General features: G+C 41.6%; 1 protein-coding gene across 1 annotated transcript in view; it reads left to right on the top strand.

The window, feature by feature from the left end:
- Positions 1 to 27,175, top strand: part of Svep1 (sushi, von Willebrand factor type A, EGF and pentraxin domain containing 1) — a 199,822-nt gene that overhangs the window by 129,973 nt on the left and 42,674 nt on the right. The window contains exons 26-36 of the mRNA XM_055605403.1: positions 1,314 to 1,515; positions 3,295 to 3,470; positions 6,776 to 6,900; positions 8,024 to 8,147; positions 9,205 to 9,375; positions 10,254 to 10,427; positions 10,862 to 10,981; positions 13,146 to 13,322; positions 13,536 to 13,620; positions 14,182 to 14,373; positions 15,856 to 16,023. Coding sequence (XP_055461378.1) covers positions 1,314 to 1,515; positions 3,295 to 3,470; positions 6,776 to 6,900; positions 8,024 to 8,147; positions 9,205 to 9,375; positions 10,254 to 10,427; positions 10,862 to 10,981; positions 13,146 to 13,322; positions 13,536 to 13,620; positions 14,182 to 14,373; positions 15,856 to 16,023 — 1,714 coding nt within the window. The remainder of the gene's footprint in view (positions 1 to 1,313; positions 1,516 to 3,294; positions 3,471 to 6,775; positions 6,901 to 8,023; positions 8,148 to 9,204; positions 9,376 to 10,253; positions 10,428 to 10,861; positions 10,982 to 13,145; positions 13,323 to 13,535; positions 13,621 to 14,181; positions 14,374 to 15,855; positions 16,024 to 27,175) is intronic.

Here is a 27,175-nt window from a genome sequence, read left to right as displayed (position 1 = left end):
ATGGAGAGAACAGTTTGGCAGAAGTCTTCCACATTTTCCTTTTTAACCTTTTGGTTTTTGCTGCATGTATCCAGGCTCTGGCACATACCAGATGTTCAGAGATCACTCCTCCTCTTTCTCCTTTTCTTTCTCGTTTGTGGTCTTGTTAGTGCATGTAGGCCTGCTTTTGTTCGTGTACGCATGTGTGTGCTTATACACATGTATGCATATGTGTGAGAGTAAAGGCCAGAAGTCAGTGTCAACTGCTCTCTGCTGGATTTCTGTTGGGGGAAGCCTCTCACTGAATCAAGAGCTCACTGCCTAGACTGGTAAACCAGGAAGCACCAGGGATCCTCTTGTCTCCACCTCCCAACACTGGGATTACAGACATGCCACCATATCTGGCTTTTTATGCAGGTGCTAGGGTGGGGAATTCATGCCTTCATGTTTGAATAAGCTGGCACTTCCCCACTAAGCCACCACCCCAATCCCAATCTTGTTCGTTTTAATGGTATTTTCACAATTGAAAGTTGAAACTTTACAATTATATATGTTTGTGGGCTGTAAAGAGCATGTTATGACTTATGAATATGACGTAGAATATTTAAAGCAGCCTAGTTAACATACCTGTTACCCCGACTGCTTCCCACATTTTGTTCTGAGAATACTAAAATGTGTATCTTAGCAATTTTGTACAATGAGCTGTTGTTAACCGTATTTACTGTGTTGTGAAGTTGAGCCCAAACGAATGAACCAAAGTATTCTTCCCTGAGATTGTGTTACCTTTAATTTTCATTGCTCCATTTTTTTTCATGTGTCTAGAAAGGACACCCTAAAAAGCTTGGCTTGGGTGGTGAACGGTGATGGACAGGTAGGTCAGAGAGTCTATAGACCAATGCTACTTTGCTTTCTCAGGAGACTGAAGTTTTTTAGGTAAAGACTTTTGTTATAAAGTAGGCTCTGCAGAGCTGAACAGGGGAAGAGCTGAACTGCTACCAGCTAGAGGAAAGACAGATCCCTGAGTGAGGTGATGCTGCCCTTGAACTAGCCCCTTTCCTCGTCTGCAGCATCAACCCCTCTGGGCAACATACGTCCTGCTTTATCAGCTCTCAACCCTTCTACCTCGCCAACCCTGTTTTTCTGCTCCTTTCAGCAACTATGTCCTCCATGCATTATTATGGAGACTCACTGGTTACATAAGTGTTCACTTCTCAAATCTCCATGTTTGCTGAATTAGCTGAACTGGAATTGGAACTTCTTGCCTACCACTTTCCCTGGGTAACCGGAACTGTGCAGGAATACCACATTCTCCACATCCTCTTTACTTGTTGCAGAACAGCCTTCAGGTTTTAACCTGGATTTTGAAGTTTCTGGCATCTATGGGTATGTCATGCTAGATGGAGTGCTTCCGTCTCTCCATTCCATAACCTGCACGTTCTGGATGAAATCCTCTGACGTCATCAACTACGGGACACCGATCTCCTATGCACTTGAGGGTGACAAAGACAACACCTTCCTCCTGACTGATTACAATGGGTAAGCAGGAATAAGGATGGATGAAGCATGGAGGGCTTCTCCTGACACCAAGTTAGAACTGAATCCCACTCAGGGATCACCTTCTGACATTGGGGCTGGGAACAAGGGAACATGGAGGCATGGATGACAATAATTCAACTGGAACACCTGGATGGGTTCGATGGGAAAGCTGTGTCAGTGATAACTATTGGCATGTGTGTTGGTGATTTCATAGGTATTGTTTTATTTGATCTTAACAATGCCTTGAGCAAATACTGCCCCTTCTACAGACAGCAAAACAAAAAGACCAAATAATGTGCTATGACCTGCCCCCAACAAGTCATATCATGAGAAGGTTGAGTCTAACTCTCAAGAGAATGATTCTCTTTCTTTACACAGGCAGGACATCCAAAGAGTAGGGCCATCAGTGACACCTACCTGGGGGAGACAGGTGTTTTAAGCACAGTTTCAGTGTACAAGGCAGAATTCTTTGTTCCATTAAGAGGAATTATATCTAATGCCACAATCCTTCCCTCGACACTGTGTCATTCCAGTTGTACCTAGAGTTTTGCTGAAGAGCCATGGACCTGAACAAGCCAAACCACTGGTCACCTGTCCACACTAGTTATTGCTGATCTGTCCACTGGCTTGGCCTCTGTGGTCCTTTGCAGACCCCCACTCTTTTCCATATTTGCATTCCTCATCAGGACTGCAAGTCCACCCATGGCTAGGCTGCATGGTGTTCCAAGGAGGCCTTTATTCTCAGGTTCACCCATCATGTTGGCCTAATGAGCAGCTTGCAGGTCCAAAAGACCAACTGGGATCTTTTTCCCTCTCAAGCTAGGGGAATCTCATTATTTTGGTAGAACTCTCATCAAGCAGAATTCTTTTTTGTGAAGTTGAACTTTTGGGAGGAAAACTTAAGGCATTTGCAAACACTTGAGATAAAACATACATACTTGTCTTTGGACACTTTCCACATTAAACTGTTCACTATCTTCACACCACTTCCCTGAGTGGTATGGTTTATGGAAACCTCTTGTGGTTCTTTTATTTGGATAGATGTATTTGAGCTACTATGTGACAAGTCTGACAATTGTCTTAGACTGTTCAGGCTAATGTAAAAAGTCTAAGATCAGAGACAGTCCCTGTTCCCATTACTATGGAACCCACTTGGCCACTGAACTGCCATGGGCTACATCTGTGCAGGGGTTCTAGATTATCTCCATGAATGGTCTTTGGTTGGAGTATCAGTCTCCCATGAATTGATTGGCCTGCTCTTTGATCACCTCCCCCTGAGGGAGGAGCAGCCCTACCAGGCCACAGAGGAAGACAGTGCAGATAGTTCTGATGAGACCTGATAGACTAGGATCAGATGGAAGGGGAAGCCTATGGACATCTGAAGTTCATTTCTGGTCTTAGAAAACACATATTCTAGAGTAAGGATATCAGTTAGACATTTTAGCAACTCTCACTTCCTCCTGACTTTCCAAGGAGGGTGAATTGTTTTAATTACCTTGGCTCATCCTAAGACTTTTTTCTTACTCCTCATTGTTTACATTGAGCTAGAATTTAGTGTAATTAGTAACTCTGCTACTAATTTGTAATTTAGATCTGTAATTTAGATCTTCTTCTAAAATATTATCAGATGGAGGAGGAAATGACTAGTGGATTTCATAAGTACTTTACACACACATACACACACACAAACCACAAATGTGATAAAGAGTAATGTGCCCCCGGAAAAAAATCCTAAAATGTGACCATTGACTGTATCCCCTGGAATCTTTCTCTCCACAGCTGGGTTCTTTATGTGAATGGAAAGGAAAGGATCACCAACTGCCCCTCTGTAAATGATGGCATTTGGCATCATATTGGAATCACATGGACAAGTACTGGTGGAGTCTGGAGGGTCTATATAGATGGGAAATTATCTGACGGTGGTACCGGCCTCTCCGTTGGCAAAGCCATACCTGGTATGTCATAGCGAAAGGAGTACATGCGCATAAGACTCTGGAGGCCAGCTGTGTTGTCATTGCTTCCAGGAAAGACCCACAGTTGTGTCTTTCACCTACCTAACCCATCAGTCATCTTGACTATAAGCCGCATGAGTGTGTAAGAGAAGCCTTTGGGGATCTTGCTTTGACCAGGAAGCAAGCCAGCTTAGGAGCATTTACTAAGCTGCCTTCTAAGGACGCCATTAACTACTGGTATATCTTGCTTGCTTGCTGGTTTGCTTGCTTACTACTTTTGGGGGGCTTTTCTGAGTTTTTTTTGTTTTTTGTTTTTGTTGTTGTTGTTGTTGTTTTGCAGTGGGAGGGAAGGGACAAAGTATATAAGCTGAGCCACTGGGCATATATTCCAGATTTTGTGTCCTTTCTCAAGTAGAATTAGCTTTTCCTCTAAAGTCACTTTAAAAATCCAGGGGTGAGGGGGAGCTTAGTTTGAAAATTGCTGCAGGCTTACATGGCAAAAAAATTGGACTTGTGTAGATATAGTAATGGAAGAACTATGTAGCTGTTATTATTCTTCACTTTCCTCATGTTTCCAATACTTAAGAAATAGTGTCTAGGTAAAATAAAATTCAACAAAAATAGCTTAAAATATTAAAAATGGATTATTATATTCTAGAACCAAGTACTATTGAACCAAGGTAAATATACTCATAAATCTATAACAAAAAATAATTCCTCATGAAAATGTGATGAGATCACCTTTCCAGAGCCTCAAAACAGATATTTAATTCGTATTTTAGAAACTGTGTCTCTTTGTTTTACTTTGTACTATTAAAAGAATATAGAAATGACACTAAAATTCATTCACTTGTAACAATAGAGAATACATACTGAGAGCCCACTCCTAAGTGAGTCAGGCACCCACTGAGCAAAATCCATATGACCTCTGCCCTCCAGAAGGTTTCAGTATGGTGGAGGAGTGATATTGTTTTAGATCCATAATCACATGTGGTTTCAGACAGCAGCAATCACTGTAGAGGAATGGGACACAGTTTCATAACAGCCCCCAGCTAAGGAGCTGTGTAGAGTAAACGTCGGTGAAGGCCAAAGACATGCCTTCCCTGAGTTCTAAGGCTAGCCAAGCATTAACCAGTGAAAAAGATCAGACTTTGTCGAAAGAATTAAACAACGATCATTGAAAGTATCTGGAATCAGGTGGAACAAATGAATGCACCATGCACTGAAACGAGGCTGTGCATAAAGGTCATGGCCAATCATACAAAGTCTTGGAGAGCAGGTTAACAACTGAGGTTTTCATCCCAAAGTCAGTGGAATGTGGCTGATGGCCTCTAAGATTCCAGGCATGGTCAGAATGGAGCAATCGAGTGTGTGGGGGTGGGGTGGGGATGGGACACTACCTGACAAAGATGTTTCCAACCAGAGGACAAAGGGCCCCCAGTAAAGGGAGAGGATTAATATCAGAAGAGTCAGGAGCCCTTGGTTCTACTCTCCTGAGAGGGAAAGGTGTGTTTCAAGTGACAAACAGGAGACAGACACTCCCCCTTCAGCAATACTGATGTAATAGAGAGACACGTCATGCCCATGTGCCATGACATGAACCTTCACACTAAGGCAAGAACCAGCTCAATCAAGAGGGCAGCCTGGGTTCTAAGCAGACATGACAGCCGTGGTGGGTGGCTACAGGAACAGAGGCAAGGGACACTGCTGTGAGGGGAGGGGAGAAAAGGGAACTCGTGAGGTTGCATGAATCCAGGCAGCGAAGGCAACATGCAAGGATCTGAATTAGGGAGATTAACCTAGAAGAACAGAAATCATCAACTAGAAACAATAGCAAAGTTGTTTATGGTGATATTACTTGGAGACTGATACGCAAGCTGCCTTTAAAGACCATAGAGTTGGACACAGCTGAATGGTGAGCATTTGCCTGTCATATGAGAGGCCCTAGGTTCAATTCCTGGCAGTCATTTTTTAATTGTATGGTTGTTTACAAGATTAAGATCATGTTTGGCAAGGCTTTGATGAAACCACTCTCAATAAATTTAAAATATCGTTTTGAGCCAGGGCCTGGTAGGAAATTCCTGTAATAGTAGCACTTGGGAAGCAGAGGCAAGGGTCAAAGGTTCAAGGCCATCTTTGACTACATAGTAAGTTTGAGACTAGCCTGGGAAGAGCAAGACACTGTCTCAAGCAAAACAAAACTAAATTTTAAAAAATATCTTGTTCTAACAATGTGTGCCTCCGTGTAAAATATATTTGATCAGAAAGCCACTATAGAATCCACAACTTCCTTGTAATGCTTTTTATGCGTAATTATTACTTTTCAAAAAATTCTGCTTTTACATAAATTTACTCAATGGTTTTACTACAGTGATCATGTGGGTTTAACGATGAGTAACTTTCCATTTTAGCTGGTGGAAGGAGAGAGACTCCCAGAGGTGGATTGCTCTGCTCAAGTCCAAGTACTCAGACTCCCAGCTGTCCCCTTTCATGCTCTCACTGCCTGTCCTACTTACTGAGAATGCACAGAGATCCGTTGGGTGTGGCTCATTATGAACTGTGGCACACAGACTGCTGGAGAGACCCAAGGGGCTGTAGACAGTCACCCTTAACCTGAGTCCCACACACCATATAATTGTATTCCTTCTGGCATTTTACACCTCTGCCCAGAAACACTGTGTCTTTTATCTGCATAAAACTAACTCTTATTCAAGTAAGTCTTTCTAATCCCCACCCCCTGTGTGTGTATGTCCTGTCAGTTATTCTATTCTGCATACTTCCATACTTTTTTAACTCACCACCACATATGGAAAAGTATTTCCTGTATATATCTTCTCTTTGAATTACTACCCCCCCATGCAGAAAAGCTTTGCTTTGTCACCTGTACAGTTCCAACCCTGATAGTGTTGCCACCACGTCATTAGGAGCTGCTTGAGTACCTGCTGCATTCAACAAGCCTCCCTCGATGGCTGAAACAGTTGGATGGACAGGAGAGAGGAGAAAAACATCCATGATGAAAAAAAAAAAAAAAAAACCTCCAAGATCAGAGTCAGGGAGCCATGTGTACTATTCACTGGAGCCTGGTGGGCTCACCTTCCAACTGCTTTTGACGGTCTACAGAAACTTAATTTTAATCTGTCCTTGTTGCTAATCCGTGCGACAAAGTTACATGGTTCAGCTTTCAATGAGTCTTTCCTACATTCACATTAGCTATACTGTCATTAAATTAGCATTTGGAGAGCAGCAAACCATTTGGGCAGTTTGTCTTTTTATTCTCACTCTCTCCCTCCCTCTCTTTCTCTTTGTAGGTGGTGGTGCATTAGTTCTTGGGCAAGAGCAAGACAAAAAAGGAGAGGGATTCAACCCAGCTGAGTCTTTTGTGGGCTCCATAAGCCAGCTCAACCTCTGGGACTATGTCCTGTCTCCACAGCAGGTCAATTCCATTTTCAGTGTATGACAGTAATGAGATACAAAGGTACAAACCTAGTTAAACAGCCTAATGATGATGTGTCTTATTGTAAACTCCTAATTAGCAGGATTCATCACCAATGAATGGACCATGGATGGCATGGTCTGCTAGGCAAATTTTACCTACAGTGATTTCCATTGATGATCTTTTTGGTTGCTCAGTGATGTTCTGACATTTAAGTGGAAATGAGTATTCTGTAAAAATGTTATAATTTCTGAGTTGGTAAGAATCATAGAGAGTCATACTTCAGATTTCTCTGGCTAAACTTAAAATGCTGTGAGACCATCCATAGACAGAAACAGATAGACTTGTGTTTTAAGCCAGGCTTGTGTCCAACAACCTGAGATCCAACCCCAGGTTAACTACAGTATTTCTGAGACGATTTCAATCGTGCTGCTCCATTTCTTTAAGTTTCATTTTTCTAAACTATAAAGTAAAGAGGAAGACATCTACATAACAGAGTTCTGGTAACATTAGCAAAAGGCCGTGTACACATTTGTGAGATTGTTTGCCCCGTGGAGATGGCTTGATAAATATTCATTCTCAAAATCTTACTGATAGATGGGGCTGGAGAAGTAGCTCCGTGGTTTAGAACACATGCTGCTCTTGCAAAAGACCCAAGTTCAGTTCCCAGAACTCCTAGAGGCAGTTCACAACTCCCTGTAACTCCAGCTCCAGAAACTATGATGCCCTCTTCTGGCCACTTCAAGCATCTGCACACAGGTGGCACACACACACACACACACACACACACACACACACACACACAGCTTAAGTAATATCTTCTGGGGAAAATTTACACCATAACAAACCTTAACATCTAGACAAGGAACTCTATGCAAAGAATTTCAGAATTTCAGGCAACCTTGAGTCTTTTAAGTGGGAGAAATACTAGGGAGAGCTAATGATGGGAATTGGAAAAAGGAAGAAAATTCCCTGTTGCCTATGCAGTCATAGGATGATTGTAAAAATATGCTTCCCTTTACCTCTGCCACAACAATCTGTGGCTGACTCAACAGGCTTAAGTATGATGTGCACACTCCATCTTAGTAGAAGATTTATCTAAAAGCATACTTTAAACTCATAGGTGAAGTCGCTGGCCAGCTCCTGCCCACAGGAACTCAGTCGAGGGAACGTATTAGCATGGCCAGATTTCTTGTCGGGAATCACAGGGAAGGTGAAGGTTGATTCCAGCAGCATATTCTGTTCTGGTGAGGATTTCTCTCTTATACTGTGTCTTGATTCTTCTGGAATGTTCTGTTGAATGCATACAATTCAGAATTCTCTTGTGGTCTCATCAAGGGACATGCCAATCTGCCCCTTAACTAGGATTCATATCTACCTCATGTCTATCCAAAGGGTGTTTTGAATATTGAAATTCTTTCTGTACAGCAGGTGCAAAGTAGTTAGGTAGGATATTTGGATAAAGATAAAATTAAATTAAAAATACGAGTGGAAGGCCCTGGATTTGTTTTCTTTGTATTTTTTCTAGATTTTTAAATTTTATTTTTATATGCCTGTTTTGCCTGCACATATGTCTGTACCACATCGGTGCCTGGTACCCTTGAAGGCCAGATTGGGGAATCCCCTGGAACTGGAGTTAAGGATGATTGTGATCCTCAGTGTGGGTCCTGGGAATTGAACCTGAGTTTTCTGCAAGATAACCACCAAACACCTGATTTTGCTATATCCTCACCAAATTCCCATGCTCCTTTCTGAGATGAGGTTACTTTTGTGGAACAGATAAAACCATTGACTGTTCCCGCCTACACACAGAATGTTCACTCTGGAAAAATAGAAACTATTTCCTAAAATCAGTACATTTAAATGAATTCTTAAAATGTTATGGAATTCAAGACTTAAGATAATTTACAAGAATAGTGCACTACTACACCCCAAATGTCATTTGTTCCTTTTTAAATATCTGCAGGGCAGTGGTGATGCAGGCCTCTAATCCCAGTACTTGGGAGGCAGAATTCAAGGCCAGACAGCTAGGGCTACACAGAGAAACCCTGTCTCAAAAAAATATCCTTTAAAAATACCTAACAGTTTTTATTTTGGGTAAAAAATAAAGGAGAATTGTTTGATGACACACATAAGAATTTTTTTCTTTATCATTTCGCTTGTCAATGACTGGGGTATGTGACAACTTGGTTTAACACAACAACACTGGCCACTGCTGGTACAATTGAGAATTTGAGTCCCTTCACTCCATGGCCCCAATGCTGTGTTGCTGACACACTCTGCGCCTGTGCTCTTTGCCCTCAGATTGCCCATCTTTAGAAGGATCCGTGCCTCACCTGAGAACTGCGTCAGGGGATCGAAAGCCAGGCTCCAAAGTCAGCGTATTCTGTGATCCGGGCTTCCAGATGGTCGGGAATCCTGTACAGTACTGTTTGAACCAAGGGCAGTGGTCACAGCCACTTCCTCGCTGTGAACGTGAGCAGCCTTTGTCCAACTCACTTGCTGGCTCCAGAAAGTCATGGCACCCATATGAGCACTTGGAGAATGCTAGATAAATGCTCCTGCTAAATGTGCCGAGTGGTGGCAAGGAACTAGAGTTAAATGAAGCCAGGACCTTGTAGGGCAGGGAGCCACCCCAGAGTATGCCATTGCTGGATGAGGAAAGAGGAACAAGAGGTGTCTTGAGCTGAGTGAGTATCTCCACTCACTCATTGACTCAGCAAGCTTTAAAATACTGCCCTTAGCTACACGTTGACACAGGTTCAAGAGATGCCAGCCGTGTTCTTGTGTTTACATTATGGCAGAAGAGATGGGGGGGGTAAAGTGCATATAATAATGTTTATTTACAAAACACAACAATGATAAAGGCCAGGAAACTAAGCAAGCGGTAGGCGGATGAGGTGGGGAGATTTGTTAGCCAAGATTACTGTAATAAATACAGAATATCAGTTATCACCTGACACAGCATCCATCTAATCTTGTCTGTCCACCTCATTAGACGGGAAGCACCACAAAGCAGGAGTCCCACCTATTTGGTTCACTGCTCTAAACCCAGAACCTAGAGCAGTGCCTAGTGGGTAGAAAGAGCGCCATGTTTTTGTTTTTGTTTTTGAATGAATGAATGAATGAATGAGTGAGTGAGTGAACTGCATGCCTACTGTGAACTAGACACCATGCTACGTGCTGAGAGCACATGTGTGGCAAGCAATGTAGAGCACTCCTACAATGTTTGTATACTGTAGGAAAAAAAGCAGCTACCGAAGGCAACCGCCATGGAAGCAGGTCCATGCAAATGAGATGTCCTTTGAGCACTTTGTTCCAGCTGCACTTGTGTTCTTCCTGCCCCATTCCAGGCATTCGCTGTGGGCTGCCCCCAGCCTTGGAGAATGGCTTCTACTCAGCTGAGGACTTCCATGCCGGCAGCACCGTGACCTATCAGTGCAACAATGGCTACTACTTGTTGGGTGATTCCAGGATGTTCTGTACGGACAACGGGAGCTGGAATGGCATTTCTCCTTCGTGTCTAGGTGAGAGAAACTCTGGCAACTGCTGTGTGGATTCACTCATGTTCTTTGGAAAACACTGACCACAAATCCCAAGGCTCTCCCGGCATCCCTTTGCTAACTCTCCCTCATCTCAGTAAGCCCTCGCCAAGGGGTAATGGCGAAGCAGCTGCTTCTTCCCAGAGGAGCCAAAACCACCCCTAGTCTTTAGTCAAGTTCAGTATTAAGACCGTGGTTCCATCCCTGTTCTTTTACCTATCCCGCGGGGTAGTCGTAGATTTTTATTGTAGATTTTATTTTTATGGTTCATCTGCACAATGTTTTCACTTTAAATTTCCTTAAAAATGCTTAGAGTTCTGTATGTTCAGTGATAAGTAACAACCTATAAGCAAAAACAAGCATTTGACACCCAAGGCAAGTGAGTCGGCGGGACTGTTCGTAAGCTGTCTTCGTTTCAGATGTCGATGAGTGTGCAGTCGGGTCCGACTGCAGTGAGCATGCCTCTTGCCTGAACACCAATGGATCCTACACATGCTCGTGCAACCCGCCGCACACGGGAGATGGGAAGCACTGCGCAGGTATAGACGGCCTCCTCTCGGTTGCATTTTAAGGGTATGATATTTAAAAACTAATATAGGGGTTTCATGCTCAAAGGCCAAAGGGGTAGGTGAGGAAGAACGTTTGTACCAAGCACTCATAGGAACCTTTAAAGATCGTCTGAATTAGCACGGAATTTGGCCTGACTTCCCACTTTCTGGAGCACAATTGATAACAATGACGATAGAGTCAGAAATATCATGTGGCCTCATGGGCTCAAACAGAGTGAGGAAGGTGCTTTTCGGGGCTTCACCAGCAATCTCTTTCCCTTGCCTCAGTCACACAGAATTCTGTCTTTTTGAAAGAAGTTGAGATCTCACCTCCCCGCATATCCCTCCTCTGTGGTAGCTTTGGCAAAGCTGGCTGAACTCACTAAGGTCTTCCTAAATCTGTTACAAGTGTGTCTGCCAGAGCTCAGTGAAAAGGAAAGTAAAGAGGAATTAAAGACTGGGTCAAAACTTCAGGCTGTGGACCACAAAGTAAAGTGATACCATCTGAAACAGACAGTTAGATAAGGTAGGGATTCTGTTTCAGGGGTGGGCAGGAGAGAAGGGGGCAGTGAATAGTAGCAACAACAAAAACAGTGTGCCAATGAGTCACACAATAGCTATAGAAATGTAAACTAGGTTACACACAAATGAGAAAAAGCTGAATATCTACATTTGTGTCATATTAGTCTCCACATGAAAAGATCCAAGTGCTATCTCTGTACTATTTGAGAGCACGATGCAAAAGGTTACAAGGACAATTTCATATTTAGATGCATTTTCTATCATTAAAAGATCAGTTTTAAAAATGGAATAAAACATAAGAACATTATAACAATATTTCCACTCAAAAAGAGGGAAAATAATCCTGAAAATGTAGAATGTTGTCCTGAAAGTGAGTTAAGACAGGAACCAGGTAACAGTTTTAAAAGGTGTCTTAGGCCTGATGAAAAGCAAAGACTCATTTATTATAATTTCATGTCTCAAAAGAATTTGAGAAGATAACTTTAATTTCTGTTTTGTAATCCATCTTACAAATTTTTTATAAGTAACTTTTTTTTTCCTGTGTTTAAATTAGATAATATCTGTAATGTAAAAATACTAAGTGTTTGGACATCAGTTTTTCTACCTATTTATAGCTATTTTTCCTAAATCTAATCCTACAATTGCATTTACCTTTTGTTCCTTCACAGTCCTTAAAAGGCTGAGGTATAGTAAGTTGTTCCAGTAAAATACTAGAGCGATTGTGGACCATACTCTGTGCTAGGTGTCTATTGCTATTACGTAAATAAATAAACAAATCTTTGATTTCTTTAACCTGATGATCTTGAAAAATATTAAATCCACACATCCTCCACCCACCCCCCAGCTTTCTGTTACTTGTGGGAAGGTCAGAGGACAATTTGCAAGAATCTTTCCTTCTACCATGTGAGTCACAGGGATCGAACTCGGGTCATCAGGCTTGGCAGCAACCAGGATTGTGCAATTTTTACATCAGCTTGAGAGCAAACTGGTCGCTGTTTGTAACTGTGTCAGAGGTTGAGGTGAGGTGGGGGAAGCCTTCTGAGACATGCACTCATGGCACCTCTACTTCCCCATTAGATAACTACCTTCACGACCACATAAAATTTCCCTATTATTGTTTAGAAGGTAACAAAAAGGGTTAGCAGTTACTTAAAGGTATGTCCTGCTCTATCACAGACTTAAATTCAGATCCCAGCACCCACCTTGGTCAGTTCTCAATTGCCTGTAACCCCAGCTCCAAGGAATCTGGTGCCCTCTTCTGGTTCCTATGGGCACCTGCATACACACACACACACACACACACACACACACACACACATACAACTTGGGCTGGATAGATGGCTAAGTTAGGAACACACTGGTCTTGTAGAGGACGTGAGTCTGATTCCCAATACCCACACTGGGCAGCTCACAACTACCGCTAAATACAACATCAAGGGGATCCGAGTGTTAATGTTTAAGTGCTTATTAAATGTATTTCCCAGCTAATGTCCAGCAAGCCTTTGTGCCTCTCCCCTTGAAAGCCTTTGTCCTATGTTTATAGATGCCTTAACTGCTCTAGACTTCTTCTGCTTTGAGACTATGTATGGTTGTGTGAGCACAACTTATTATTCCACAAAAACTTTCCTTTAAGAACCTGTAAGGTGTAAAGCTCCAGAAAATCCAGAAAATGGCCACTCTTTGGGTGAAATTTATACCGTGGGTGCCGAAGTCACATTTTCCTGTGAGGAAGGGCACCAGCTGGTGGGAGTGAACAAGATCACATGTTTGGAGACTGGCGAGTGGGATCACCTCAGACCATCCTGTGAAGGTATGCTGAGAAAACGGCCGTGATAACTGTATTGGGAATTCTAGAATGATAAAACGATTGTCATGGCATGTCAGGGCGTGCAGGCTCTGTTCTGAAAGCCAGGTACTGGGCTCAAGTTAAAACATGGAAAGGGGATAAAACCCGGAAGCCCTGAGCTTTCAGGGGGCTTTGCAAAGTCTCAGAACACCACGCTTTTTGTTTCTCTCTTTGCAGCCATTTCCTGTGGTGCACCAGCTGCTCCTGAAAATGGTGGTGTCGACGGCTCAGTGTTTACATATGGCAGTAAGGTGACATACAGGTAAGTGTCTGACCTGAAAGGTGTAGTACAATTGTTAATGGCATGTCAGCAGTGGCAGAATACCAGGGGAAAAGGAGACAATCCCAGAGGGTTTTTATAAAGATGTGTTTGTTTGTTTGTTTGTTTGTTTGTTTGTTTGTTTGTTTGTTAATTTATGTGTCTGTGTGAGTGTATACCATGGAGTTTCCCATGGAGGCCAGAAGAGGGTGTCAGATCTCCTGGAGCTGTAGATACAGTTTATGGGCTGAGGATGCAGATACTGAAAACCAATATTGGTCCTCTGTAAGAGGACTACTCCATAAGAGCCGTGTGCTCTCTTAACTGCTGAGCCATTTTTCCAGCCTCCCCAGACAGCAAAAAGACACTGTCTCAAACAAGACAGAAGGCAAGGACCAACACCTGAGGTTATCCTTCAACCTTCCGGTGCACAACATGGTATGTGCATGGCTGTACTCACACATATGAACCGAAGCTCATACACACACATCATACATTCACACAACTTTAAAGCGTGCAAAACGAAGCTACCTATATTCAATCATTTTCCTCTGTCTCTTCCAGGTGTGATAAAGGATATACTCTGGCTGGGGATGAAGAATCTGCATGCCTTGCCAGTGGTTCATGGAGTCATTCCTCTCCTGTGTGTGAACTGGTGAAGTGTTCCCGTCCTGAGAACATAAATAATGGGAAATACATCTTAAGTGGGCTCACCTACCTTTCAATTGCATCATATTCCTGTGAGAATGGATACAGGTAAAGGGGGGAGGGGACACCCACCCTGCTTCGTGCAACCTTCTGCTGATCCTAAGCTAGAGTGAATGAACTAGCTGACTTTCCAAGCAATTCTATAAAAGTAGGGATATTCTAAAATTTGTGTGATTTTTGGAGCCTGACTAACAGTAAATGTCAGGGAGATGGTCAATCTGTGACTCAGGAGTCCTCACAGTTCAACTGCTGGAGCATTCAGACTCTACAGAGGAAAGCCAGGTTGGTTTGTGGAGCACAGCATCATACCTGAGGAAATGCCTTCCTAGGCATCTTTTTTTGTATACACAGCTTATCAAGATTTAATGTAGCATTTCATGACATAGTATAGGAAAAGCATGGAAGGGTCTTAATTCTGTAAGAAGTTCACTTTAGCTTGTGTGTGTGTGTGTGTGTGTGTGTGTGTGTGTGTGTTCAAACAGAGGAACAATAGAGAAAGTCAGACTGTGCCCCAAAAGGCATTCATTGGGATCTAAAGTGAAACAGATCTGGTGGATAGGACATAAAGAACCAAAGGTCAGTGAGAGGGCTCAAAGGATCAAGGTCCTTACATCTAAGCCTGGTGATATGAGTTTGATCTCTGGGACCCACACGATGGGAGGAAAGAACTGACTTCGTCAGGTTGTTCTCTGACCTCAACACGCTCCTCAGCATATAAATAAATGATATTTTAAGGAAAAAAAAGTGAGGATATGAGAACCATGGTGGGTAAGCCATGACGTGGGATGCAGGGTTTGTAAAGTCATCAGAGTGGTGAGCTACCAGCCTCCCAGGTCCTGGAAGGACAGACACTGCCTTTGACGTTGGTGACTCTGATCACCTGTCTGTTCATGTATCTACCTTCCAGTTGGAGAATATTTGCTCTATTAACCTCAGTATTCTGCCAGTCAGAAGCTCTGGAGTTCCCCTTTACCAATAAACACATTAGACTTGAATTTTCCACCAAGTGGTATAGTTTCTCTACCCATTCATTATTTTTTTTTCATTCCATCATTCTTTTATGCTTTTATTGTCATAGGTTTCATCTTTATACATTGTGTTCTTTTTTTATAATTTTATTTTTTTCTTATCAGTTACATCTTACTAACTCTGTATCCCAGCTGTATCCCACTCCCTCATTCCCTCCTACTGAAGGCATCTGAAAGACTCTAACTAGCAGTGTTTTCAAAGCAGATACAAAGACCCATAACCAAACCTTCGGCAGAGTACAGGAAATCATATGAAAGAAGGGGAGTTAGTATGGTGGGGAAAGGATAGGAGCTCCACAAGGACCATTCATTATTTTAAATGCTCTGACCAATGTAAATCTCTGTTATGTCCCTACGGAGCAATACAATGTGAAGAATTGTTATTTTGTGCACTAAATCTCAACATGCAGCCTGTATTTTTTTTTTCAAATTCTATTTTTCCACAGCAGTAAACAATCACCCAGTGAGAGAAATAACCTGAGCCCTTGTTCATATCTGTTAGCTTACAGGGCCCGACCCTCATTGAATGCACAGCTTCTGGCAGCTGGGACAGAGCGCCACCTAGTTGTCACCTGGTGTCCTGCGGAGAGCCCCCAGTAGTCAGAGATGCTGTCATCACTGGGAGCAACTTCACTTTTGGGAACATGGTCACTTACACGTGCAAAGAGGGGTAAGTAAAGCCTTTGAGGAGAGGAGCATGCAGCATCAAGGAGAGAAAACGAAACTTCCTGACAGCCAAACCAGAGAGCTTCCCGCTCTCGTTTTCTGAGAGCAGAGAGGAGGCACGCTTCCCTATGGAAACAGGGTCTCGCTGGGATGTACTATAATTATTAAGTTAAGATTCGAATAATAGACAAAGAGCAATGCAGTGCAAAATATCTTTATACTTTAACCAAGAATGTGGACAAGCCATCGAAGCAGGCATGTATCTGTCTATCACCCACAAAACCAAAAGCCAAGATTTGAAGTCACAATATAAGGATGATAAGGAGGATGATGATGATGATGATGATGATGATGATGATGATGATGATGATGATGATGATTAGACTCAGGTTTCTCGTGTTGATGATGTTACTTTGTTGAAAGATGACATTAGGCCCAGCAAGAAACCCATTTTGAAGGGCTTTAACTTGAGGCCCTACTTGATGGCAGCCAGGAGAACCCTGTGAGGCACAGAGATGGAAGGGGTACCTGTGATGGCCTGTTCGGAGTCTCAGGCTGCCAAGGCAGTGCCTGTGGTTAAACCTCAGGAGGTCTGACTCACCTTTCACTGTGGGCACTGTGCTTCTTCTCTGTCTACGCTTTCTTGCAAAATATTTTCATCATCCCTGGTGTTTGCACACTCAGGAATGTCAGCAGCCACACTCTCTGGAATTCTGCCTCAGCCTGTGCCCTTGGGGAAGCAGCATGTCCTAGATGTTCTTGAATGACCTTCAAGGGCAGTGTGGTTCTCGACCTTCCTAATGCTACAAACCTTTATTACAGTTCCTCATGTTGTGGTGACCCCAGCCATAAAATTATTTTCATTGCTACTTCATAACTATAATTTAGACTTATGAATGTTATTGTAGATATCTGTGTTTTCCAATGATCTTAGGTGACCCCCGTGAAAGGGTCATTCAATCCCCAGAGGCGTCTTGATCCACAGGTTGAGAACCACTGTCTAGGTCGCCATAGTTCACTAGAGGCTGATATTTGTGAGAGTCATGACAGAACAAAGACTATGAAGAATGGCTTAACCGGGGAGGGGGAATCAGTAGAGACAACAGCGGAGCCTCAACTGCCAGGCTGAGAACATGCAGGCTCTGAGCTGTCAGGGAGGATGTGTTCCATGTCACCAGTGCAGACTCTGTCACCAGCAGGTGGTGACATGTTCTTGACGAGATCTTGAGCCTCGAACACTGAGATAAGAACTTTCTGAAATCCTAAAATAAAACAACAAAACCAAACACTGTACAAGGCAAACACTGTACAGGGCCCCATGTATCTCCACACACACATTTTGTCCTGTTCATCTGAAGTTCTAAATATCTGTCTCCTCAAACGTTTGTCATTTAAAATCCTTGCTTCCACCTTACTGAAATGTGTGATACGTGCTGGTCACCTTCGAGTTTGCTTCTGTTCCTATCTGATGGTAGCTTATCAACCTTTCCCTAAGCCTCCCATCCCCCAAACTCACTGCCTCTAGCAACCAGTGTTTTACTCTAAACCCCCATAAGAGCAACCTCTTCAATGCTAAATTTTTAATATCGTCAGCGAACAAGAGATCTCTAATATTAAATGTCAGTGCAGGGCTGGAGAGAGGGAGGGTGGCATTGGGAGGGGATGAGGGAGGTACAGGGGAAATAAAAAGTGAATAAATTGTAATTAATAAATAATAATGATGAAGAAAAAAGAGAAGGAGGTATGACTGAAAAAAAAAACAACAGATACTGAGGCTCATAGCCAAACTTTGGGCAGAGTGCAGGGAATCTTATGACAGAAGAGGGAGATAGAAAGACCTGGAGGGGACAGGAGATCCACAAGGAAAGCAACAGAGCCAAAATATCTGGGCCCTGATGAGACCTGATAGGCTAGGATCAGATGGAAGGGCAGGAGGACCTCCCCTATCAGTGGACTTGGAGAAGGGCCTGGGAGGAGAAGAAGGAGGGAGAGTGGGATTGGAAGGGAATGAGGGAGGGGACTACAGCTGGGATACAAAGTGAATAAACTGTAACTAATGTAAAAATTAAAATATATGGCAAAAAAACAAAAGAAAAAAACAGACATACTAAATCTGTTGGAAGAAAAAGTGGGGAAGAGCCTTGAACTCATTGGCATGGGAGACAACTTCCTGAAAAGAACACCAACAGCACAGGCTCTAAGAGCAACAATCAATAAACAGGACCTCATGAAACTGAAAACTTTCTGTAAAGCAAAGGACACTGTCAACAAAACAAATAGACAGCCTACAGACTAGGAAAAAATCTTGACCAACCCTCTATCTGACAGAGGGCTCATATCCAGAATATATAAAGAACTCAAGAAGTTAAAAAGCAACAAATCAAGTAATCCAATTAAAAAATAGGGGACATAGCTAAACAGAGAATTCTCAATAGAGGAATATCGAAGGACAGAGTATCACTTAAAGAAATGTTCAGCATCCTTAGTCATCAGGAAAATGCAAATCAAAACAACCCTGAGATTTCACCTTACACCCATCAGAATGGCTAAGATGAATAACTCAAGTGACAACATATACTGGAGAGGATGTGGAGAAAGGGGAACCCTCCTCCACTGCTGGTGAGAATATAAACTTGTAAAACCACTTTGGAAATCAATCTGGCACTTTCTCAGACAGTTAGGAATAGTGCCACCTCAAGATACAGCCATACCACTCCTAGGCATATATCAAAATATGCTCAAGTATACAATGAGGGCATTTTCTCAGTCATGTTCATAGCAACTTTATTCATAATAGCCAGAATCTGGAAACAACCCATATGTCACTCAACTGAGGAATGGATACAGAAATTGTGGTACATTTACACAATGGAATACTACTCAGCAATTTAAAACAAGGAAATCATGAAAATTGCAGGTAAATGGATGAACTAGACAAGATCATCCTGAGTGAGGAAACAGAAAGACCAGTATGGTATACACTCACGTATAAGCGGACATTAGCCATATTAAAACAGGATAGCCACCTACAGACCTAAAGAAGCTAAAGAGGACCCAAGGGAGGATACTTAAATCTCACTCAGAATGACAAGCAGGATAGACACCAGAAATGGTGGAAGAGAGGAAACAAGATGGAAGCTTACTATAGAGGGTCTGAATAGATCCACCCAACAGGCGATTGAAGCAGATGCTGAGACTCACAGCCAAACTTTGGACAGAGCACAGGAAGTCTTTTGGAAGGAGAGAGGGGTAGCATTAGAGGGACATGGAGGGGACAGAAGCCCTACAAAGGGGACAGGAGACCAACAAAGCTAAAGGATCTGAGCTCAGTTGGTCCTGCAGAGACTGATGCACCAATGGAGGATCATACATGGAGAGGACCTAGACCCCCTACTCAGATGTGGCTGGTTGACAGCTCAGTATCCATGTGGATCTCCGAGTGAGGGGAAAAGAGGCTGCCTCTGTCAAGAACTTGGTTGACTCTCTTTGAACACTCACTGATGATGCAGCCTTACCAGGCCATGGAGGAAGAGTATCCAGACAGTCCTGATGAGACTTAACAAGCTATGGGAAGATAGCAATGGTGGAGAACACCCCCTTTCAGTGGACTAGGGGAAGACGATGGGGGTCAGATGGAGGGAGGGTAGGACTGGGGAAGCTGAAGAGGGGGCTTTCATCGGGATATATAATGAATAAATTGTGAAAAAAAATAAATTTAAATTAAATAAAGTAAAATGGACAAATGAAGAGAGGGTGGAAAGACTTTAAGAGCCAGCAAACTAGGAAGCTGGCCATAAGAGTGAGTCTCCTAGAAATAACAGGAAGATGCACCCATAATACTTCAACAACGTGGCTGCCCAAGCAAGACCTGAACAAGAATGATACCAATAGTCCTGCTAAAACAGAAGGGGGCATTCTCACAGGGCCTCACCCCCAGAAAAACAACTGCAGGCAATTAAAGAATTCTGAATGAGGGAGAATTAATCTTACCAAGGGATAAGCCCCACTAATTGGTTATACAACACCAAGTCGTCAGACCCTGAAATCACACATACAAGCAACACATAATGGGCTCAGCAGGTTGTATTTATATATTTGTGCATATGTATAACAATAATAACTTAAGAAAAAGAGGTCATCCACTTGAGAGAGAACAGGGCAGGGATATGAGAAAGACTGGAAGAGAAGGGGGTACATGTTGTAATTACATTTTAATTTTAAAATGATATTTAAATGACTGACACATAAAGTCTAAAATGTATATGCATTAATGGAGCTTCATATAAAGCTTCTATATGCGTGTGCACAGTGTCACACTTCCACCAGGTTAAATATACCTGACTACTCAGATATTTGTAATTTCTGTATGGTGAAAATTTCCAAAATTATTTTTTGTAGCTATTACCTACAGTCTCACCTCTTACTCTGGAGTACCTTTAAGTTAGTGCCTTCTAATTAACCTTCCCCTGTCACTCCGAAACCCTACTTTTTCTGGTTTCTGATACCCAGCCATCTACTCTAAACTTCAACAATAGCCGTTTTTTTTTTTTAAACGAATATGTATACAGTTTTCTTTTCTAGTACTTCTCATTTATCAGCGCTCTATTCTTACAGCTCTTTGTGTGTGCTGAACCTTGCATGATGGAAAGTATGCCTGTTGTACTGGCTGGTTTTTTGACAACTTAACAGAAGTTAGTCACCAGAGGAGAGAGCCTCAATTAAGAAAATACCTCCACAAGATCAGGCTGTAGACAAACATGTAAGGTGTTTTCTTGGACATTAGTGACTGGTGGGGCAGGGTCCAACCCATTGTGGGTGGTGCCACCTCTGGGATGGTGGTCCTGGGTTCTATAAGAAAGCTAGAGAGTAAGCCATGAAAAGCAAGCAGTAAGCAGCACCCCTCTATGATCTCTGCATTGGCTTTGGCTGCAGGTCCCTGGCGTACTTGAGTTTCTTTCCTGACTTCCTTTGATGATGAACAGTGATATGGAAGTGTCAGCCAAATAAACCTTTCCCTCCACTACTTTCTTGTGGTTGTCGTGTCTCATCACAGTGGTAATATCCATAAGACACCTATGTGTGTCTTGCCATTTCAGATTCTCTCCTTACAGGAAACAGGGCCTACTGTGTCTACAATAACCACTTATGATCTGACTCTAGGTTCTTTTTCCTACCAAATACCCCAGGGCACTCAGCTTTACATTAATTTATTAATTTGAAAGTTTCTGCATACGAAGCAAGTAGTATGAATTCTAAGTGAAATCCAGATCAGGGACATATTTATAGTTAGCAGGGGCCTCGTTTTCCTGCCCAATATCTCTGAAAACACAGAGATAAAGAAAATTTTTGCAAGAATACCATGTCAGCAAACATCCTTCTCGGATGTGGATTCCTGCCATACACTCCTATTTACTAATTCAATCCAAGGCTGTGTTTCTTTTCCTCTCTAGTTCCTTTCTTTGTCTAATCCAAAGGAAACCACAGCATGCGTTGGCAAGCCTGCTTTTCTGGCTTCAATTTCTGCCTCAAGTTGGGAGTATAGATATTTCCTTTCTGGTTAGCCAAGCTGTGCATTTAAATTGATGTCTGTTATCTCTCATTAAGTATGATAGGGAGGGATTGCAGATTACGTGATGGTCAGAAACAGGAATCCATTCTCGTCCTCTTTCTGTCTCTTCCATTTCTGTTTTTCCCCCAGGGGCTTGTCTGGCACACCCCCTGTATCTTGTTATGTTAAGAATACCATCATTGTGTCCAAGCCATGACTTCTGCATCTTGTTATGTTAAGAATACCATCATTGTATCCAAGCCATGACTTCTGGGTAATGTGATGTGCCTTGCTGTCTCCTTCTACATCCTGAGATGCTCTCAGCCTCATGAACATGTACTTAATCTCCTTTTGAGGCTCAAATCAGCCTTCCCTTTGCCCTCCAGACCATATAAGACACCCAGACCTCCATACATCACGAGCATGCACATGTTCTTACTGTTGTCTCACTGCTGTTATTTTAATATAATATATAATATCGTATTTTATTAGTTCTTTGAGAACTTCAAATGTGCATACAATGTAATTTGATCGTATTCACTCCTCCCCATAATTCTTCTAGGACCCATACCTATTTCCCAAACCCTCCTCCAAACTTCATGGCTTCTGCTCTGTTTTGAGTTCCACCACCCAGTGAGTCCAATTTATGCTGCCCATATATACATGAATATGGAGTTGCCCCCATCTACCAGGGACCACAGCCTTAAAGAAAACTGTCTCTCCTTCGCTTACCATCTGTCAACTATCAATAGGGATGGATGCTGAACTGTTGTTGCTTGGTTGTTTGATTGATTTTAACTTTTATCCTGGTAATGAGCTTTGTTTGGAGTCTTTCCCTCAAACATGGGAGCAAGAAACATCCTCAAGTTTACAATAAGGAGGCAAGAACTTCAAGAGACCAGAGTAGAATAATGAATACCAGGAAAGGAAAGAAGTGAGCAGCTTCATCAAACTCACCATTCCAAATTTGTTTTTTACCCAAACATTTAGTTTTTCTAAATTTTTATCAACACCCTCAAATGCCAGTGGGAGAGTGCTTCAGTTGTTTAGCCAAATATATGTGTGGCCATTTGTTTCTCATTTTTCTTCTCATCCCTATGTTGACATTCATTGGTGTGAAACTCAGAAGTGTGGAAGGATTAATGACACCATAAAAAAAATCTCATTGAGTTTCCCTCTTTTGATTCTCCTCACATATAAGCTTCTAAATGGAATTATTGCATCTATTAAGACAAGAGCTTTGATCTTCGATTGTTGTTATGAATTAAAACAAGACTAATTACTGATGCTTCTTCACGCTTTCTATTATTCCCATTAATGAGTGACTTTTGACTTTTAGAAGGGGATCAGGTGCCATTCTCAGGAGCTCACTCATAAAGCTCCCAGGGTGCAGGCTGGTTAGTAAGCTTCCTCTAGGCGTGTGAATCCAACTATTGAAAACTTGCATTGAAAGTATTCTGATGATGAGCCATTTTGCCTGGAACATGGTGTGTGGGGCTGATTTTTAATAAAAGTATAAAATATTGCCTGAAAAACCTCTTGAATGCAAATACAAAAGGTTACAAAGAGTTTAAGTGAGCACTCCTTCATCTTAGATTGATACTGATCCCAGGCTTTTTATCATATTTTATACTTAGCCCAGTTTCAGATTCTCTCATTTGGTAGCTGGCATTTATAGGCATATGCTATCAACTATAAAATGTTTATCATTCTCTGAATGATCCCTCAACAAACAGTGAGTAAAAGATATCCCCTAAAATTCTGGATAGACTTTTAGACTTCTGATGAAGTTAAGTAATACAAATGATTTGATGTTTTAGTAATTAAACAATGGCGTATAGTTAATTTCCCTGTTGTGTCATGTAGAACATACACCCTCCTTTATCACCTTATAATTATGACCTTTTTAAAACATACATCTATTTTTATCATCTAACCTCATCTTCACTGAGCACATCATCTAGTGATGCAAAGCCCTGACACGCTGGCACTTGGGAAATTACAAGGCCTCAAGAGCTCCATGTTAGGCACAGGGCAGAGACCAAATATGTATCATACTATTGTTGGACTCTGCCTGCCACATTGTGCCACTGGCCATTGCAGACAAGCACTTCACTAGTGCAGCGTCTGTGCCCCAAGGAAGCAGCCAGCCCATAGCTGGCCACAAAGAGTCAAGTATGAAGAAATAAGTATTAGCTAAAATGAATAAAGGGAAACGAAGGTCTCAATCCAGACTAGGGAATAATGAAGATTCTTAAAATCAATTTTTTTGTACTTATATATTTTAAAGGTGTGTATTCAGTGGTCATTATCCTTTCGACTAGAGAGCTGGTTTGCTGTGATTTTTTTTTTCATCAAGGAAGAGTAGTTGGTGGAAAGTTATCAGAGGATCAAGGGTCAGAACCCCAGTCAAGTGCTACCAAATTATATAACACAGTTTTCATGTTCTCAGGATATAAGGAAGATTCTAGAGACAGATGCTTCTGCTGCAGGAATAAAGGGAAAACTTTATGTACAATAGATTCCTATATATCACAACTGTCCAGATCTGTGCATATGAACTTCAGTCAATAAACTATGCCAGCCACATCAAAAGTTCAGAGACCATGATGACACGTTTCAAAGTGTGTGCTATTGTGAAGGGTGTAGTCTTTCTAATTTCTTTCTCAGCCCTTTTATCTTTCATACACAGGAGGGCTACTGATTTTTTTTTTAGTTAATTTTGCATCCAGCCACTGTGCTGAAAGTGTTTATCAGCTGAAGGAGTTCTCTGGTTGAATTTTTGGAATCACTCGTCTATACGATCATATCATTTGCAAAGAGTGATATTTTGACTTCTTCCTTTCTGAACTGAATCCCTTTGATCTCCTTTAGTTGTCTTATTGCTCTAGCTAAGACTTGAAGTACTATGTTGAAGAGATATGGAGAGAGTGAACAGCCTTATCTTGTTCCTGATTTGTTTCTCTCCATTTAGTTTGATGTTGGCTATAGGCTTGCTGTATGTTGTCTTTACTATGTTTAGGTATGTGCCTTGTATCCTTGATCTCTCCAAAACTTTAAACATGAATAGGTGTTGGATTTTGTCAAATGCTTTTTCGGCATCTAAGGAGATGATCATGTGCTTTTTCTCCTTCAGTTTGTTTATATGGTGTATTACATTGATGGATTTCCATATATTGAGCCAGCCCTGCATGCTTGGGATGAAGCTTACTTGGTCATGGTGGATATTTTTTATGTGTTCTTGGAGGCGGTTTGCAAGTATTTTATTGAGTATTTTTGCATCAATGTTCATAGGTCTGAAGTTCTCTCTTTTTGTTGGCTCTTTGTGAGGTTTAGGTATCAAGGTGACTATAGCTTCATAGAATGAGTTTGGCAATGTTCCTTCTGTTTCTATTTTGTGGAATAGTTTGAAGAGAATTGGAGTTAGCTCTTCTCTGAAAGTCTGGTAGAATTCTGCACTGAAACCATCTGATCCTGGGCTTTTTTTGGATGGGAGATTTTTGATGACTCCTTCTATTTCCTTGGGGGATATAGGAATATTTAATCTACTTACCTGATCTTAATTTAATTTTGGTAAATGGAATATATCAAGAAAATTGTCCATTTCATTTAGATTTTCAAATTTTGTGGCATATAGGCTTTTGTAGTAAGACCTAATGATTGTTTGGATTTCCTCAGTGTGAGGCTGTATGGTACTAGGGTTATGTCTGAGGCATTCTGATTTTCCCTTTCAGTCTCTGAGACAACAGGATCTTGAAGGGGTATCTAACATCCACTCTATCTGTCATTTTGATACTACAATGAAAAAGGGAATGACAAGAGCCAGCTCTACCTAGCTGAATCCTTGTTAGACATCATGTCTGTCATTATGTTCCCCTATTCATTTCTGAATTTGCTGATTTGGAGAGTTTCCCTCTGACTTTTAGTTTGGCTAACGGTTTGTCTATCTTGCTGATTCTCTCAAAGAACCAGCTCTTGGCCTTTTTGATTCATTGAATTGTTTTCTTTGTATCTAATTCATTGATTTCAGCCTGAGTTTGATTATTTCCAATCATCTACTCCTCTTGTGTATGTCTGCTTATTTTTTTTTCCCTAGGGCTCTTAGGTGTGCCATTAAGTTGCTCATATGAGATGTCTCAAACTTCTTTCTGGAGGCACTTAGTGCTATAAACTTTCCTCTTAGCATTGCTTTCATTGTGTCCTGTAAGTCTGAGTAAGTTGTGCCTTCATTTTCATTGAATTTTAAGAAGTATCTAGTTTCTTTTTTCATTTCTTCCCTGACCAAGCTGTCATTGAGTAGAGACTTGTTTAGTTTCCATGTGTATGTAGGCTTTTTGTTATTTGTGTTGTTGTTGAGGTCTAGTTATAGGCGATGGTGGTCTGATGGGATACAAATGATTAGTTCTAAATTCTTGTATCTGTTGAGGCTTGCTTTGTGACAACTATATGGTCTATTTTGGAGAAGGTTCTATGAGGTGCTGAAAAGAAGGTATACTCTTTTGAGTTTGGGTGAAAAGTTCTGTAGATATCTATTAGGTTCGTTTGATTTAGGACCTCTGTAAGTGTCTTTATTTCCCTAGTTAGCTTCTGTCTAGATGATCTGTCCCTTGGTGTGAGTGTAATGTTGAAGTCTCCCACTATTACAGTGTTGGGATCGGTGTGTGATTTAAGCTTTAATAATGTTTCATTTACAAATGCAGGTGCTCTTGTATTGGGGGCATAGATGCTCAAGATTATGGCGTCCTCCTGGTGGATTTTTCCTTTGATGAGAATGAAGTGTCCTTCCTTATCTTTTTTGATTTATTTTGGTTGAAAGTATATTTTATTAGGTATTAGGATAACTAGCCCAGCTTGTTTTCTGGGTCCGTTTGCTTGAAAAACATTTTCCAGTTCTTCACTCTGAGGTAGTGTTTATCTTTGTTGCATAGGTGTGTTTCTTGGATGCAGCAGAATGTTGGATCTTGTTTCTGCACCCATTCTGTTAGTTTATGTCTTCTTATTGGAGAGTTGAGGTGGTTGATGTTGATAGATAATAGTGACCAATGAATGTTTGTTCCTTTTATTGTGGAGTTGGTGTTTCGATGCTTGCTTTCTTTTAATTTTTTGTTGTGAAGTTATCTATATCTTGTGTTTTCTTGGGTGTAATTGATTTCATTGGATTGGAATTTTCCTTCCAGTATCTTCTGTAAGACTGGGTTGCTGTGTAGATATTAAGTTTAGTTTTGTCATGGAATATTTTGTTTTCCATCTATGTTGATTGAGGCTTTCCTGGGTATACTAGTCTGGGTTGGCATCTGTGGTCTCTTAAAGTCTGCATGACATCTGCTCAGGCCCTTCTGGCTTTCATAGTTTCTGTTTAGAAGTCTGGTGTAATTCTGATAGGTCTACCTTTATATGTTACTTGGCCTTTTTCCTTTGCTGCTTTTAATATTTTCCTTTGTTCTATAGATTTAGTGTTTTTACTATTATGTGACGTGAAGAGTATCTTTTCTGGTCCAGTCTATTTGGTGTTCTGTAAGCCTCTTGTATGTTTATGGACATCTCTTTCTTTAAGTTGGGAAATTTTTCTTCTATGATTTCCTTAAAAATATTTTTCTGGAACTTGGAG

Source organism: Psammomys obesus, unplaced genomic scaffold, assembly GCF_907164565.1.
Source record: "Psammomys obesus unplaced genomic scaffold, mPsaObe1.curated_primary_1811, whole genome shotgun sequence".
Lineage (NCBI taxonomy): Eukaryota > Metazoa > Chordata > Mammalia > Rodentia > Muridae > Psammomys > Psammomys obesus.
Note: the sequence above shows the minus strand (reverse complement) of the source record. Positions and strands in the feature narration are given on the sequence as shown.